Consider the following 17,553-nt stretch of genomic DNA (forward strand, 5'->3'; position numbering starts at 1 on the left):
CAGCTTGCTGGTTCCACCAAAGTACAACTAGTGACCTGCTTGGAACTGGTGCATTCCCAGGAGTATAATTTGCAAGGGAATATTTATGTATGGAGAAGTTTCATGTTTGTTTGTTTTTTTACTATTATTAAATAACAGAAGTTTATTTCAGCTCATATTTCTGAAGGTCAAGTTGAGAGGCTACATCCTTATTACTGGTGGAGTGGTGAGATGGCATAGGACACCATACAGTGAGAGGATGAGAGCAAGAACCCTTTTTTTTCCCCTTTAATATTTTCTAGTTGTAGTTGGACACAATATGTTTATTTTGTTTATTTATTTGTATATGGTGCTGAGGTTCGGACCCAGTTCCTCACACATGCAAGGAAGCATTCTACAACCCCAGCCCCAAGAACTCTTGTTTTTCATTTCAGAATTTTGAAGGTTCATCCATAGAACTTTATGCCTTTAATATAGAGATTAAGAAAATAAGCAATCTCAAATCTAGGCTAGTGTATAGCACTGTTGCATGGTGGTCACCAGCTGCTATGGGATGGTGCTCTTGGAAGCATATGCAGATCCAGTTGTTCAAAAAAGAGCCACAACTGTGGGAGCCAGGGGTGGAGAGGGTCGAGCCCAGTCTCCCCTGCACTCAGCACATGGAGCAGGAGGGCCTGTGCTGCCTCTTCTCCTGCAGAGGACAGGAGCACAGCGTCTGGCAGCTTTCTACCTGGGGTTTCCTTCTGCCTTTCCCATCTGGAATTTGCTAAAGTTCTTGATTGCAGGGAATTTGTATCCTTCACCAAATTTAGAAAGTTTTCAGCCATTATTTCTTCAAAACCTTTTCCCTAGTCATATATTTTCTTCTTCTAGAACTTCAAATACACAGATGTTAGTTGTCTTGATGTTTCACAACATCAGAGACAAGGTCACTGTATCTTTTTTATTTTCAAATTTTTTTCTGTGACATGTCTCAGGTTGGATAATTTTTCATATTCTATTTCTAGTTTGCTGAGTCTGTCTTCTGTGAATGCCACCTTCTTGTTGAGCTGAGTGGTGAATTTTCTATTTTAAGCATATGTTTTTCACTCCAAACATTTTCGTGTGGTTTCTTCATATTTTCTATTTCTCTGCTGAGTCATCTGTCTTCTCACTCATTTCTAGAGTGTTTTCTTTCTCTTCTGGAGCATGGTGAGAATCTGTGATGTGTTTTCCAATGTATGGGCCATGGTGATTCTGGTGATTGTTGATGGACTTTGCTTTAAAGACTTGCCTATCTTTTCAGACCATGGGATGCTGAGTCCTTTTTGATTGATCATCTTGATTTGTTATGATTCATAATCTGATGTGGGCTCTTAAAATCCTCCTAAGAACATGAGCTTTCTGTTTTGGTTGGCTCTTGTCATGGTCAGGTTCAAACTGCAAGTCTTGTCCACCTTCTATTGTTGGTGGTCTCAGCTCAATGCCAGTCCTGTCTTCAAAGCTTTTGCTGTGATATGTGGGGTTTGCTCAGCTTAGGAGTGAGCCCCAGGTTTGGGTGGGGTCTGTGTGCTGAGCACAGGCCCCTCCTCCAGCTGTTGGCCTTGCCCTTGGCTCACAGGCTGGCTCTCCAGTCAGAAGGCCAGGGCCTCTCCGTGTTTTCATTCCCTGCTCTGGAAGGCAGTTCCAAACAACCAGGGTCCTGTTCAGGACAAAGAGGCCAGAAAAAAAGAAGGGGAAGAGGAAAGGGCTCTGCAAACACATGCTGTGGCCCCCAGGGCTGTGCTGGGCTCCTGTCCACAAAGCTGGAGCTTTCAAGCCTTTTGGGTGCCCATAATGCCACCTGAACTGACACCCCAGGGTTTCATGGCTGTAACCAAAATACAGGACAAGGAAAACTTAGAGAAGGAAACATTTTGGGCTCCTGGTTTCAGTGGTCTCAGTCCATGGTTGGCCAACTCTGTTGCTCTGAGCCTGAGGTGAGGCAGACATCATGGCAGAAGGACATCATGGAGGACAGTTTCTCAGCTTGTGGCAGCCAGGAAACCAAGAGAGAGAGCAAGTGAGGATCCGGAACCAGATACAGTCCCCAAGGGCACATCCCCCAGTGACTTCCTTCAGCCATGCCCCACCTGCCTCCAGTACCATCCAATAACCCACAGAAATCATCCATCCAATGGATTGATCCACTGACGAGGTTACAGCCTCCGTTATCATCTAATCTTGTCCCTTCTGAATGTTCCTGCATCTGACATATAAGTCCTGTGAGGGACATTTTTAGGTCCCAACCATAACAACCCACAACTCTAGCATGCAAAGCAAAAGAGTAAGTCTCTCAGGATGCTGGCTCTCCTTGCTCTCTGTGTGGAGACTGCCCTGTCTTTGGATCAAAGCCATGGATAGCAGATGAAGGGTAAGCCAACAGGCTCGTCGATCCAGTCATTCTTTAAGTTTTAATACCCCAGTCCAGCCGCCACTGTGGGCTTTCCAGTCCAGAGTAGCTGTTCGTATTCTGCCAGAATGACTTGCTCTGCCTGTTCTCAGTTGGGGGAGGTTGATGGGCCAGGTTCCCCAGGATGGGACTGGGAACTCACTAGCACCTGACTCCAAGCTGCATCTTCACACAACAGTTTGTGTGGGTCATGAGAATGCCCGTGGCACCCAGACTGTGAAAGCAGGACAGGGGAGATGTTTTTCTGACACTTGGTCACCGTGGGATGACCTGGGGTGCTGTGCTGCCATGGCCCCCTCTGCTGGCTGTGTGGACGACTTCTGAATGGCAAATGGGTGACGTTTCCTGGGCTGCTCGACCAGGAGTGGGATGGTGGTCAGGTCCTTGTGTTCATCTGAAGGGGGATGGAGAACACCAGACATGGGGTTGGAGAGCTGAAAGGCATAGCAGGCCAGGCAGGAAGCAGCCATACCATGCAGCACACTCACCTCAGTGAGCATGTGCGGCCAGCAGGGCAGGGAAGGACACCAGGCCACACTCACGTGCACCCTTTAGTTCCCACACTTACTGATCAAGCCAGAATGGATCTGAGACCTCTGGGATCCCTTGACAAAATCTCCATCCTGAACTCCACATCCAAAGGAGTCCTGGGTAAAGGGAAAGGTCAAGGCCGCAGGACCACACTGCTATATCCAGACCTGACTCCACCCCTTGAGGGCCACACTCTGGTTAGTCACATGATTCATTGATGTCTCAGTTTCCTTTTATGTCAAATGGCACAACAGGGGCACTTGTCTCGTAAGTGTTGTTAGTACAGACGAGATCATGCATGTAAAGCATTTTGGAAGTATTCCCTGGTACCTGGGAGCAGCAGGATGTCGTTTGTTGTTATTTTTAACATCCACATGGCTTTTTTCTTCCTGTTTGAATGCAAGACCACCCCGTCCAGGCAGGCCAAGGCATCCTTCTAGCTCGAAGTGAATCATCATAGCTGTAACACACGAAAAACACACCAGCCCACTTGGAGAGGTTTATGTCTAGAGCAGGTGTCGTGGCCAGGCAGCTGACCTGGGGGGCTGTGAGAGCCCCAGGCCCCCCTGCAGGCCAGTGTGGCTTCTGCTCCAGCCCTCTAAGCCTTCAGCATCTACTGCTTTTCTTCTGGGGATAGAGTCTGTAGGGGTCTGGCACCTGGTTTGCCTTTTCATCCCCTACTCCAGGGCCACAAGGGGTGGTTTCATAAGCCCCCTAACAGGTGGGGACTCCAAGGGCAGGGCAGCACGGTGCCAACAGGATCAGAGGGATCATGTCTTCCTGCCATGCTGAGCCCCTTGAGTTCCCAGGTCACGCAGAAGCTGGGCTGAGTGAACCTGCATCCCACACATGGGCGACAGGCCACACCAGGGCAGAGGATCTGGTCGTCAGGAAGCTCCCCGAGCCATAGGCAGTCCACACCTGTGGCAACTTTGGACACAATGGCCAGCGGACACAGTGCTTCACTCTGGACCATGAGGAAGCAAGGACTTCAGGGATGTCAGACCACCTGGGACCCCCAGGCCTGAAACACCAGAGAGTCTCCCACTTTAAAAAAGATCCCAAGGGCTTCATCCAGGGAGTAAAGCAACCCAGACATGCACCTGCTCGGGTGGTCTGTGTGGCCTAAAGTCTTCACCAGGTGACACTGACCACGTCACAAGTGGACAAGATACTCTGAAAGAAGATGCCCCATGTGGCCCCTGCAGTTCATTCCTATGAATACTTCACAAAGTAGAGCCAGCTGGCACAGTGGTAGTACCTAGCTAGTGAGGAGGCTGAGATGGGAGGTGCTTGAGCCCCCAAGTTCAAAGCCAGCCTAGGGAGCACTGTGAGATCCCCCACCTCAAAACAAAGAAACAGACAAAATTAAGTACTACCCTGCACATAATCAGAGAAACCAGGGCACACCGAGAGACAGCTCCACAGAAAAAACCTCCAAAATTGATTTAGCAAGCTATAAGGCAGACCCACAGCCACCCTGATTGCTGTGGCCACCAGGCCAAGTAGGTTCTGAAATGTGGCCAGGGAGCTGAAACCCACACTAGGAGAGATCCTAGACCTGCAGACAGCACAGCCAGGCTTAGGAACTCAGTAGGCGGGTCTAACCAGCACGTCAGAAAAGCCACTGGAGCAGTGGGTAAACCCAGGCAGTGCAGGTGGTGCCCTGGAGAGCAGGGTCCCGGGAGACAGGGCGGGAGGAAGGCCAGAGGCAAGCAATCAGCAAGACAGACTCCTTGAAGGAAGGGAGCTAGGAAGTGCACAGAGAAGTCACTGGGAAGGACGGTGGCATGGAATTTTGCCAGACCTGATCAAAGACATTAATGTCCACGTTCGAGTCCCCAATCCCTAGCCATGTCACAGTGAAACCACAGACTCCCAGGGGCCAAGAGAAGGTGTTAAAGGCAGTCAGAAGTCAGGTTGCCCTGGAGGAGCAAGAGGTGGGCGGACAGAGGGTGGGGCTCCCCCCCCCCCCCCGCAGCTGGAAACAAGATGGAGGAGGCTCCCAGGCACCCAAGGGCTTGGCCTCCCTCCCCACACCTCCAGACCCAGATCCTGGAAAGGGAAACTGCGAATACAGAGCACCTGAGAGGCCTGACCTCAACCTGGAGACAGCAAGCATCACCTACAGGGGCCTGGGAGGACCTGGGCCACAGCTGGCTTCTGTCCCCACTAGTCTATAGGGAGGCCTGTGGGTAAAGCTACAGAAAGTCACAGAAGTCTTTCTTTTCCTATGTGCCACAATTATCACAAGGTACAGAAAGAAGAGAGTGAAGAAGGGGGCTGATGGAGATATGGCGGGGCAGGGAGACCACCCGGGCATCAGGGGCCCACTTGCAGGGGACACAGAACAACCTCTCAGGCTCTGGCTCACAGCTGCCCTCACCCAATACCCTGCTCTCAGATCCTGTGGGGTCTGCTCTTCTTTATTCCACCGGTGGTCTCAGAACATGCTCCTAGGGGCCTTTCCAGAGAGTCCCACCAGGTGGCTCTATACTCTCTGGAGAAGTGGGTCGGGGGTCTGGTGCAGAGGGTGATTATGCCTTTCACAGATATTTGTTTTCTTACTCTCCTCCAGAAGCATGATCTGCCCTGTGGTATAAACAGACACTGTGGGCCCCGAGAGCCATGCCTGATAGCTAGGTGGGAGCTGAGACACAGGCAGGGCACGCTTGGCATCTGGTCCACGCCTGGCCCAGGAGTTGCTGCAGCCATTGACTTAAGCATGATTTTTTCTTTTATTTCTTTAAAAGGAGCAAATACTTGAATTTTCAAGGGATAGAATTCAGCCCTTAACAGTTACTAAAAAAATATGTTCCTGATCTTTGGAATATTATTGTGAGAAATCGGTAGGTTCTATGGCCCTGTATCCAAGTCCAGTCTGCACTCCTAAGCAGGGACTGTGCATGGGTGTGAAACCTGGAGGTCAGGCCACAGGGCAGACAGAAGGAGGGGCCTCCTGATGATCCACTGACCACTGCTTTCTCCCACTCTGGGATTCCTGGCATCTAGGAGACCTGCTCAAGCCCAGAGAGTCAGGGAACCTTGCACCTGCAGAGGGAAAGAGAGAAGCAGGAGTGCAGAGCAGGTCTTTTCCATGCCCTACAGGAGGGGACCGTAAGAAAACCCCAAAGGGGCCACCAGATCTGCAGGATGGAGGAAGAGGAGGAGGTAAGCAGAGAATAGAAGTGGAGGTAGGGGCAGGAGAGTGGTCCAGATCTGGAGCACTGAGGAAGGTCAGCAAGGACATACTTCACCACACCTCTATGAGCTGGTGGCACAGGACCACTGTGGGGTCACAAGGACAAATGGTTGAGAAGCGTGGGTGTGGTTCATCCCTGCATACAGATTGTACTGTGTTATTGTTCTTCCCGCAGAGGGCACAATTGGAGCTTTATCATCTAGGGCTGTCATAGCAAAGCATTACAAATGGCAGCTTGAAACAATGCAGACTTCTTTTCTCACAGCTCTGGAGGGGATACCACAACCCAGGTGGCAGCAGGGCTGGTCCCTGCTCTGAGGGTGGGGTGGCTCCAGACCCCCTCCAAACCTGAGGCTCTGGCAATCCAGGCAATCCTTGGCCTTGGCCTGACCCAAACCCCTTTCTCTGCTCCTCCTTGCCTGGCCGTCTCCCCGGTACCTCTGCCTGGGCCCACCCTTCCTTTCCCTTGTAAGGATGCCACACACTGGAGCCAGGATCTCCCTAGGTCTAGAAGGACCTCATCTCAAGATTCTAAACTTACTAACATCCACCCAGACCCTTCTCCCAGAGGAGGACTTGTTTCCAGGTACCAGGGTGAGGACGCACATAGAGCACATGCATCTGGTTATGGGGCAGAGAAATGGAAGGAAATTCATTGAGATCCAGCTCACTGTTGCCCCCTAGGGAGCTCCCTTGGACCACCAACCTAACCCTGCACCCCTGCCCACCCACACATCTAGGGGACCCACTTGCCAGAGCCCACTGTGCACTAAAGCAATATCCTTAGCACAACAGAAAGAATAGACACCCTGCCCTCCTGGAGACTGTGTCCCAGCAGGGACCCAGAGAATGAAGCAGAGGTGACAAAACACAGGCACTCCAAGCTGAGCACAAAAAAACATGGGAAGGGCCCAGCAAAGCAGGTACAGGGTGGGGATGTGATGCTGGGCTGGGTGATCAGCATAGGCCTGTCTGAAAGGTGGCATTTGAGTCAAGACCTGAAGAAGTGGACTTGGAGGATCTCTGGGAGGAGGATTTCAGGCAGAGGGCATAACCAGGGCAACAACCCTGGACAGACTGGCCTGTTGTGTCAATAACCTGTGTGGGGCCAGGGTGCCTGGAGTGGGCTCAGCCAGAGAGGGCAGGAGAAATGAGACCAGGGATCAGGGTCAACTGTGGGGGCGTTCATGGTTAGGACTTGGGCCTCATAGCATGTAAGAAATGGACCACTGGGATGGCCCCAGCACCACCCTCCATGGTCCAGTAGTTCACTAGAAGGACTCCCAGGAGTTTGAAAGTTTTTATAATCACAGATGCAATGTATTACAGCAAAGTCTACCTATGAAAACCACAGTGGCAAAGGACTGGTGGGACAGAGCTCAGGGGAGGACAGGTGTGTGTCCAGTTGTCCTTTCCTAGTGGTCATTGGACAATAGGCACCTCCTCCAGTGGAGGTGTGTGATGGCACAGATGAGTGCCACCAGCCTCGTCTAGGATCTCGCTGGGTTCCATCACTTAGGCACTGCTGACTACTTCGGAACTTGCACTTCTGAGGGGCTGGCTTCAGTCTAACACTGCCAGGCTAACACTGTGGCTCAAGGACCTGCCATCAATCACATTGTGCAGGACACTCCCAGAGCCTGGAGGCCATCTCCTGTGCTGCTCCAGTTTCTTTGGGAGGTGCAGGGTTTGACTCTCCAGCCTGCTGACAGTTAGGGTTAGGGTGGATGATCAGGGCAGGCCATAGGGTTCTCATCAGAACTCTAGTGCTGGGTGGGAGGGGCGCAGAGGGAGCGGTGCTGGTCAGCAGAGTTTGCTGGGGGTTTAAACATGAAAGTGGGCAAGCACAGTTTCCAGAAAGAGAAGAAGAAGAAGAACTAGGATCCTGCAGGTGTGAGAGGGGGGATCTGTGGGGAGGCAGCAGGGTGTTGCGCTGCAGGGAGATTTCAGATGAGAATTCCACAGGATGTGGTAAGGGTCTCCTCCTGGAGAGGGGACACACTTAAGGGGTGTTCTCCTCCTGGCTCCACTGTTGCAGACGAGCTTACAGTGGAAAGAGGAGGGGCATGTTTGGAGAAAAGAGAAAATTGGCATCCTGGAAGGTAGGCTTGTGCACTGAAAGGGGAGCAGGAAATTTGGGGCCGGTGAGAGATTTGTAGTCATGAGTTAAATTCCAACCTGTTGGTGTGCTGGTGTATTATCAGCCACCTTCAGTGGCCTTCCTCCGGGTTCCCTTTAGTACTGGCGGGGTGAGCCTACCTCACTTCTGAGTCTGGGGCTTCCTGCAGCCGGAGGAGGCTCCCAAAAGTCCTGGACCCGGGCTTCCCCGCAGACCCTGGGGGCAACCGGGAGCAAAGCTGACAATGTTCGGCCCATCACAGGCGTAGTTGGGGGATGTGCGTGGCAGGAGCCGGGTGCGGATGCTGTGCAGAAGGAAGAGCTGAGGCATAATGCGTGCAGGGGCGGATCTCGGAGCTCCTGGTCTGGACCACAGAGGTCTCCATGCGCGCAGGGATGCCCAAACGTGTGGGACTCCCTGGCAGCGGCCTGCGTGTGCCCAGCAGAGTCCCCAGCACGGCGCCGCTCTGCGGGGCGGGGCCTCGGCCGGCGTGGGCGGAGCCTCCGGAGGGCGGGGCTCTGCGGGTGAGACCTGAGACCCGGCAGGGCGGGGCCTGGCGAGGCCGCGAAGGGCGGGTGGGGCTCGGCCGCTCGCCCGGGAGCTCCACTCGGGCTCCGGCCCGCAGAGGCGGCTCCGGAGGGGCGGGCCGGCTCCACCCCCGGGCCCGCCGCCCGTCCGTCGCGCGCCCGCGCCTCCCAATTCCCGGAGCCGGGTCGGGGCTCGAGGCGGCGGCGGCGGCGGCTCCACTGGGCTCGGGTTGGCCGGCCAGGCGCGGGGCAGGGCGGGCGGCGGCAGGGCGGTGGATCGCGCGGAGGGCGGTGGCCTGGCCCGCTGAGCCATGGCGGCCCCGGAGCCGGCGCCGAGGCGGAGCCGGGAGCGGGAGCGGGAGGACGAGAGTGAGGACGAGAGCGACATCCTGGAGGAGAGCCCATGCGGACGCTGGCAGAAGCGGCGCGAGCAGGTGGGCACCGGCGGGGTGACGCCGCTCTCCCGGAGCCCCCGGGGACGCGAGGCCACGCGGGGCCGTGGGGGCCCTGTGGCCGCGCGGCGGCCTCTCCACAACCCACGTCCTGGGTGGCCCTTGGCCCTCTTGCCTGGGACCCACGCCCTGGTGAGGAACCTCCATTCCCTGAGGACCAGTCTCCTTCAGGAGACTTCCTGGTCCCTCCCCACGACTCTGGGATTCACCGCTAGACCCTAGGGGTTCACGCTCAAGAACCTGAAGCCGCTTCTATCCACCTCTGCCCAGCCCCTGGATATCACCCCTGGACTGCTGCGGGCCAACCCGGGTCCTGGCCCTCAGCTTTCCCATAGAGCGCATCCGGCCCGAAGCGCACTCTGGCCAAGAGAAGGGTGTGAGAGGGACCAAGTCCCCAACCTCGCCCTAACACAAACGGGAGCATTTGTACCCCGTCCCCAGGTGAACCAGGGGAATATGCCCGGGATCCAGAGCACATTCCTGGCCATGGACACGGAGGAGGGGGTAGAAGTGGTGTGGAACGAGCTCCACTTTGGCGACAGGAAGGCTTTCGCAGCCCATGAGGTGAATCCCATCGCCCTCGTCCCCAGTCCTGTCCCGTGATGGCCCATGACTGCCCCCCTCCTCCCAGGAGAAGATCCAGGCCATGTTTGAGCAGCTGGCGCTGGTGGACCACCCCAACATCGTCAAGCTGCACAAGTACTGGCTGGATGCCTCTGAGGCCCGTGCAAGGGTGAGCTACTGGGCGGAGTGGGGGCGGGGCGTGGCCTCGGTCTGGGTGGAGCAACTGCGGGGACCCACCCGCAGTGGCGGAGCCGTGAGCCCGCCCGCCCCACAGGTCATTTTCATCACGGAGTACGTGTCATCAGGCAGCCTCAAGCAATTCCTCAAAAAGACCAAGAAAAACCACAAGGCCATGAATGCCCGGGTAGGGGGAGTAGGCTGGGGACAGGGAAGGGAGGGTGGCCTCTGGGAAAGGGATGGGACTGGACACCGGTCAGCCCCGGAAAGGGGCGGGGCGGCGGGTGGGCTTCGCAGGCCCTGCCACTTCTCCTGCGCCCACCCGACGGGAGTCCTGCGTCCGCTGCCAGGCCTGGAAGAGATGGTGCACGCAGATCCTGTCCGCGCTCAGGTGAGGACCTAGGCTTGTCCGCCTGCTTGCCCTGCTGCGCCGACCTCTCCGGCGCCCTGTGACCCGGCTCCGCCTGCTCTCCCCCAACGCCTGCAGTTTTCTGCACGCCTGCAGCCCCCCCATCATCCACGGGAACCTGACCAGCGACACCATCTTCATTCAGCATAACGGCCTCATCAAGATCGGCTCTGGTGCTGGCGGGGAGGGGCTGGGCAGGGGGGCAGGGCTGGGGGAACCTGTCGCAAGTGGAGATCAGAGGACACCCCACGCCCCAGGCCGCTGACACCCGCTCTTTCTCCCCGTGGTCTCCTTCACAGTGTGGTACCGCATCTTCTCCAATGGTTCGTGCGGGATAGGGGTGGGGATGGGAGCCCTGGCCAGGCCGGTCTGCTCAGCGCCTCTGCCCCTTCTTTAGCGCTCCCGGATGATCTAAGGAGCCCCATCCTTGCTGAGCGAGAGGAACTTCGGAACTTGCACTTCTTCCCACCAGAGTATGGCGGTGAGTCTTGGAGGGACCTGTGGCACCTACCCAGCCTGCACATCAGTCCTACCCACCTGCCTCTTCCTTTTCAGAAGTTGCAGATGGGACCGCTGTGGACATCTTCTCTTTTGGGATGTGTGCACTGGAGGTACTGGCACCTTTCCTCCTAGCCCATTCCCAGCTGGCCTCCACCCCATCTCACCGGTGCTGTCCCTTCCCCATGTTGGCCCTGCAACCTCAGATGGCTGTGCTGGAGATCCAGGCTAATGGGGATACCAGAGTCACAGAGGAGGCCATTGTTCGAGCCAGGCACTCACTGAATGACCCCAACATGCGAGTAAGCAGCTTGCCACTACCCCTACCCCCAGCCTGAATTGATGTGCCCAGTGTAGGGCCATTGAGGTACCTAGGCAGGCCAGAGGTATGGCCAGGTTAATGCAGGGGAAGGGTGTGCCAACCTCCGGCCCACTGTCAAGAAAGACTCCACTAAGGGCTCATGCAGGGTTGCAGGCCGGAATGGATCAGAGTATTAAAAGAACAAGGAAACCAGAGAGACATTCCCTATGTAGGTACTGTTTTATAACAGTAATAAGGCCTAGAGAGGCTGAGGCTGCCCAAGGCAGTGGAGTGAGCATCTGCACCCAGATCTGCCTGACTCCAGGTCCCTGCCTTTAAGATCCAGGTCCAGCTTGTGTGGAGGGCTGTGGTGGGCACAGGGCAGGCAAGGGAGATAGAGGGTGGAAGCCACACAGCATTTCTGGTCCAAATCCAGTGGCTTTGGACCAGAAATGCTGTGTGGCTTGCATGGCTTCTGTGGACGGGAGATGGGAGAACGGGACCTGACTGGGCATGAGAGGCCAAGGAGGGCACCAATGTCTGCAGGGTAGGGACGAACCAAAGGTCATCTCCAGAGCTGGGTCTAAGTTGGGGTGATCAAAAGGGTTAGACTGTGGGTAGGAGAACCTGCATCTGTGAATTGGGGGTCATAGCACTCATTCCCCGCAATTCCTATGAAAGTCAAGGAAAATAGAGCTGATGTTCTCATGAGATGCTGTCTCCTGTGCATGTTCCTGCAGCATCCCTGAGTGGGGAGGACATGGGGATTGGGCCCCTGGGTCCTGGGGGCTCCAGGGTACCTGCTGTCTTCACACTGTGGGGTTAGAGCAGAGAGCCTGCCCCACCCACCTCTCCTCCCCACCCCAGGAGTTCATCCTCTCCTGCCTGGCCCGGGACCCTGCCCGACGGCCTTCTGCTCACAACCTCCTCTTCCACCGAGTGCTCTTCGAGGTACACTCGCTGAAGCTGCTGGCAGCTCACTGCTTTATCCAGCACCAGTGTAAGAACCAGGCAGCGGGCTGGGCCAGGGACCTAGGGTTGGAATACAGACGAGGCCTTGCAGGGCCTGTGACTCAGGCCCACCACCCTGAGTACTGCTGCGGCCCACAGACCTCATGCCTGAGAATGTGGTGGAAGAGAAGACCAAGGCCATGGACCTGCAGGCTGTCTTGGCAGAGGTCCCCAGGCCCCAGCGGCCCCCAATGCAATGGCGGTGAGCAGCGGTTGCCCAACAGCCTCCCCTCTCGCTCCCTGCCTGCCCCTGGCCAGCTACCACTCATGCGCCTCCTGCCCTGTGCCAGGTACTCAGAGGTCTCCTTCTTGGAGCTGGACAAATTCCTGGAGGATGTCAGGTGAGAGCTGGTGTGAGACTGGGAACAGGCTCTTCCGGGCCTGAGCCCCCAGCCGTATCCTGGTGTGTCCCCAGGAATGGGATCTACCCACTGATGAATTTTGCTGCTGCTCGGCCCCTGGGGCTGCCCCGTGTATTGGCTCCACCCCTGGAGGAGGCCCAGAAGGTCAAGACCCCGACTCCAGAGCCCTTTGACTCCGAGACCAGGAAGGCAGGTTTCTACTCCTGCTGTGTGAGCTGATCTGACAACAGGCACCCTTCTCTTGGGGTCTGCTTGCACTGTAACCCAGCTGTCCTCCAGGCTGGGAGGCCAGATCTAGGCTGGCCCCTTTTGGGGGCTAGGAGTCTGTAGGACAAGCTGGGATACCTGTCTTTCCCAGAGGTTCTTCATTCCTGTAGACTCTCTCCCACCCTGCTGCCTGCCTCCATCCCTCAGTGCACTGAACAGCTTTCCTCTAGGAGTCTCACACACCACCCCCAGCTCTGACCACAACCCCTGGTTTGCTTACTCCCAGACTCTTACATCCTGGGACTTCCCCCTCAGGCCCCCAGGCACCATGTTTCCCCAAACCTCCCTTCCTGCAGGGCTGCCTCCTGGCCAGGGTCCTCTCCTGGTCAGCCTCAGCCCCTCCCTCTCTTGTTCATGCCTGTACCCAGGTCCTCGGGGGCCTGGAGTCAGGCAGACCTGGATGCAAATGCTCACTCCACTGCCTTGGGCAGCCTCAGCCTCTCTAGGCCTTATTACTGTTATAAAACAGTTAGTACCTACCTAGGGAATGTCTCTCTGGTTTCCTTGTTCTTTCAATGCTCTGACCCCTTCAGGCCTGCAACCCTGCATGAGCTCTTAACGGAGCTGACTCTGGCCTTAGATGTGTCCTATGGCCACTTCTCTGATCCTGGCTACCACCATTCCTCAACTGATAATCAACCAATCCCTGCCTGGCCTCCTTCCCCCTGGCTTCCTTCCTTCTAGTGCAGCCTGAGTTCAAGTCCTAACAGTCAAAGCTGCCTGGCTCCTGGCCGCCCAGAGAGTTCAAGTCGCAGTCCAAGCCCCAGGCTCTTCAGGCCTATTCTTGCTGGTTCCCTGCACTTGGGAGCTGTCACATCCAGACTGACCTCTCTCTCCCCTGCTTCCAGAGTTCCCTCCTTTTCAAAGCAATTTCTCTACTCTGAAAACTCCTATTCACCCTTCAGTACCCAGCCCCAGTGCCTACTGGAAGTTTGCCTTAACAGCCAAGTAACCAGCACTGAAATTGCTTTCTAGATTCCCCTTGGAGATTTTTACCATTTTAATCCCAGTTGTCCTTTCTGGGCCTCTTGGCTGAGTTCCAGCCCTTGTAACCCTGGCCTCCTGGTCCCCAGGTGATCCATATGCAGTGCAACCTGGAAAGGAGTGAGGACAAGGCACGCTGGCATGTGAGCAGGGCCCTGGGCTGGGCTGGGAAAGGAAGGGCCTGCCAACTTTGACTTGGCACCGACCACACCCTCCTGCCCCAGCTCACATTGCTTCTGGTGCTGGAGGACAGACTGCACAGGCAGCTGACCTACGACCTGCTTCCAAGTAGGCGACTGGGAACCCCAGGCTGCAGGCCTGAAGGCGGGTGGTGGGCAGTGGTTGGTGCCACAGCCTTATGAGTTCCCATGTGCCCTTGTTGCAGCGGACAGCGCCCAGGACCTCGCGGCTGAGCTGGTGCACTACGGCTTCCTGCGAGAGGTTGGCAGGGTGGGGCGTGGTGTGGCTTGCTGGGAGGGTGCAGGGCTGCTCTGCCGCGGGTCCCCCATGCCTCCCTCCCCTCTTTAGGATGACCGGTTGAAGCTGGCCATCTTCCTGGAGACCACCTTCCTCAAGTACCGTGGGGCCCAGGCCTGATCCTTCCAGCCCTGGAAGCCCTGCCCTGGCTCTGCTGGCTCAGGGCTGTCCCTGTGGGGAAGAGTCCAGCACTTCTTGGAGTTGCCTTTTGCCTGCTAGCCTGGGAGCTGATGAGCACCTGCCCTGCTCGTGAGGATCCCTGGCCTCCTTCAGCAGCATGGGACCCTGAGGTGGTGGTTCAGTGGCTGAGGCAGCCAGCGTGGGAGTACAGGGTGGGATCTTCCATGGACAGACCTCCACCAGGGGAATCACTCCATCACTCTGGGTTGAACAGCCATCCTAAGTTGGCACCACAGACCCAGGCAGGGTGCCTGGACCTCATAATGTGATGGGGCCCCTGCAGCTGTCATAACCAGTGCTGGGCATCAAGCAGGGCCAGACCCGGCTGGAAAGAGGGTAAAGAGCCTGGAATTGAGACCATGGTCAGCAAAGCCCCTGGTCCCATGCAGAACAGCCCTGAAGTCCCCCTCTCTGACCTTGCTCTGAGACCAGGATCTGGGGCTCTGGCACCATCACCAATACCCCGCTCCTCTAATGGGCTATTTCTCTCCTGTATTACCTGGCATGGAGAGGTCAGAGGTCAGGTGTCCTCCCAGACCTCCTCCCTGGAGCAGCTGTATTCTGGGCCTGGAGATGTGGGCTTCTGTTTCTCTGTCTCTGTCTCCCACCCAACTCCTATCTGGATTTTAGAGGTTTCATTACTTCCATGGATTCTGCCTCCACCTCCAGCGCCCTTTCTTGAACTGCCTCTCCTCCAATTTCAAATTCAGCTAAATGATCTCAAACATTTTAAATTGTATGTATAAATTTAATGTATTCAGGTTTCTGTTTAAGCATTTCAAATGTCAAACCAGGAAGGCTCACTAACTGTATTAGTTCTATATTGCTGCTGTAACATTTATCACAACCTTAGTGGCTCAAAACAACACAAGTTTATTATAATTATGTAGGTCAGAGTCTGATACGAGTCTCACTAGACTAAAATCAAGGTGTTGGCAGGTGGTGTTTTCCTAGGTTGGCAGGTGGTGAAGATCCTAGGGGAGCACCTGCTTCCTGCTCATTCAGGTGTTGGCAGAATTCACTTCTACACAGTGGTGGGTCCTGTTTTCCTGCTGGCAGTCAACTGGGGACCACTCTCCATTACCAGAAGCAGCCTGCATTCCTTGGCTCTCCTTCCTCCACTCAAAGGCAGCAGCAGTAGGTTGAATTTTAGCGTGAGCCAGATATCTGGTTGTCTAAAGCCAGGAAGGTTCTCCATAAGGACTCCTGCCTGCAATTGGGTGGACTCCCCCCAGATAATCCAGGAAAATTGCCCCTCTCAGGGTCTCTAAGATTAATCACATCTGCAGGCATATATTTTGCCATATTAAGTTAATCCACTGATTTGGGAATGGATATCTTTGGCAGGGGGCATTCTCCCTACCATACCCCCTTAACCAAAAGCCCAAAACCAAACCAGATTTGCCAAGGCATATCAAATAAATTAAATGAACAACTATAATGAATCTCAAGTTATTTTAAACATTCTAGTACTCTTTACAAATATTTTCAGATTCTCATACCTTTCATCTTAAAATTGCAGATTTCAAATAACCTGCACATTCTAGGAGAGAATCCTGTTGCTAAAATGATTGTGCATAGTCTTCAACAGTTTGAGTGGCAATCACACAACTGATCTGAACTTAAAAACACCGATACTAAAGTTGCTGCATTTAGTCATGCCTACCTGAGTTTTTAATGTTAAGTTCTATCTTTTCAGAATTATATGCATATTATTTTTAAAATGGAATGGTATGTGTGAGGCCAATAATAAATGCAGTCTCCTACCCTGACTTTCCCCCCGTTCACCACTCTTAGCTGTTTCTGCAGACATTCAGAACCCACATTTTTCCACCCTCAAGCACACTTTAGTCCTATGTATTGGTTGTTCTACATGAGGTGTCTCCAGGTGGCATCCTCTGGAGGAAGGAGTCCTCTGCCTCTGAAACATCACCCCAGTGTGATGGGCATTATAGTTCTCTGGGTGTGAGTAAGCTTCATTACCAAAAGTCTCCACAAAGAACAAGGTATCCTAGTCTAGGTTATATTTTCTTTCTTGTACAACCTTTTCTGTTTTCCCTGGAGTTAATAATTGTCTTTTTTTTTTTTTTTTGCTTAGTTTTCTGATATGTATGCCATTAATTCATTTTTAGATTTCCCCGTGTAAGTGTGACTCTCCTCTCAATACTCCACAATCAAGGCATAACTGACTAGTTTCTTCTTCCTGGAGTCCCCAACTTGTTCTTGTATTCTGGCCCTACTGTTAGCCTGGGTCCCCTTCACCAGGGTCCTGGAGCCCTTACTCTGTGACTGCATCCCATGCTTTCCTCTTCCTTTGCTGCCCTGAGAAGCAACATCTTTCAAGTTGCCTGGGAGAGGATGCATGGAAGATTATGGGTTCTTTCTCTGTTTGTCCTTATTCAGACCTCACACGTTTTTAAGTGTATCTGGATACAAGAAGTTTGATTTGGTTGAAAGTCACCTGTCCTAAGATTTTGAAGGTGTCATGTCATTTTCTTCTAGTTCCAAGAACTCTCCATGCCTCTGTGAATGCTGGCCCTTTGCCTACAAGCTCTTCTCTCTCATTTTCTCTCAATCTTTTCTTTGCCCCAGTAACTGTTTCATCCATTGTCCAGAGATGAAAATTTTCTTGAATTACTTCTTTCTTTATTTTCCCCTTTCCTTATATTCTGGACAATTTATTGAGATGTCGGACACATCTTTTGAGAGATGCAATCATGTGTCTAGGTGCCCGGGCTCTGAGCAGATCTGCTGCTCCCTGCAGCATGAGCTCAGTTGTGCCTGTACTTCCTCATCTGGAGCAGTGGAGGGAGACCCTCTGCAAAGGGTCACTGTAAGGTTGGCATGAGCTCCTGTGTGAGAAGCCAGAACAGTGTCTGGAACCAAGCATCTGTCCCTGAAAGCTGCCCCCAGACAGTAGTGCTTGGGGCTCCCCTGGTGGTAGTGGTGAGATCCAGCCCCAGGTTTCTGTGCCTGGAGAGTACTGACTTGCTCTGATTATGATACTTGACATTTTCTAGCTATCTGGCTTTGTTGTTATGCATTCTGGAAGATTTCAACTTTATCTTTCAATCCTATAGAA

At 54.2% G+C, this 17,553-nt stretch overlaps 1 protein-coding gene across 1 annotated transcript; it reads left to right on the forward strand.

Annotated features, from left to right (window-relative positions):
- The first annotated feature begins 9,024 nt into the window (after positions 1–9,024).
- On the forward strand, positions 9,025–16,243 carry Nrbp2 (nuclear receptor binding protein 2). The gene is made up of 18 exons (XM_046449134.2): positions 9,025–9,223; positions 9,683–9,805; positions 9,873–9,974; positions 10,080–10,169; positions 10,333–10,373; positions 10,470–10,564; positions 10,691–10,714; positions 10,789–10,872; positions 10,947–11,002; positions 11,096–11,191; positions 12,058–12,190; positions 12,301–12,403; positions 12,492–12,542; positions 12,617–12,752; positions 13,904–13,957; positions 14,039–14,102; positions 14,200–14,255; positions 14,343–16,243. Exons 1-18 carry the CDS (start codon positions 9,101–9,103, stop codon positions 14,409–14,411), a joined length of 1,500 nt encoding a protein of 499 aa, XP_046305090.1. The 5' UTR covers positions 9,025–9,100; the 3' UTR covers positions 14,412–16,243.
- Positions 16,244–17,553: the final 1,310 nt, after the last annotated feature.

The sequence above is a fragment of the Marmota monax genome, unplaced genomic scaffold (genome assembly GCF_021218885.2).
Source record: "Marmota monax isolate L192 unplaced genomic scaffold, Marmota_monax_Labrador192_F-V1.1 WCK01_AAM20220418_F8-fsc00073, whole genome shotgun sequence".
Classification (NCBI taxonomy): Eukaryota; Metazoa; Chordata; class Mammalia; order Rodentia; family Sciuridae; genus Marmota; species Marmota monax.

Excerpts from the sequence above, each read along its gene's own strand:
- Nrbp2 (XM_046449134.2), top strand. The coding sequence starts at position 9,101 with ATGGCGGCCCCGGAGCCGGCGCCGAGGCGGAGCCGGGAGCGGGAGCGG. Across the intron at positions 10,715-10,788 it reads GTACCGCATCTTCTCCAATG|CGCTCCCGGATGATCTAAGG; the intron begins GTTCGTGCGGGA and ends CCCCTTCTTTAG. Across the intron at positions 12,191-12,300 it reads CTGCTTTATCCAGCACCAGT|ACCTCATGCCTGAGAATGTG; the intron begins GTAAGAACCAGG and ends TGCGGCCCACAG.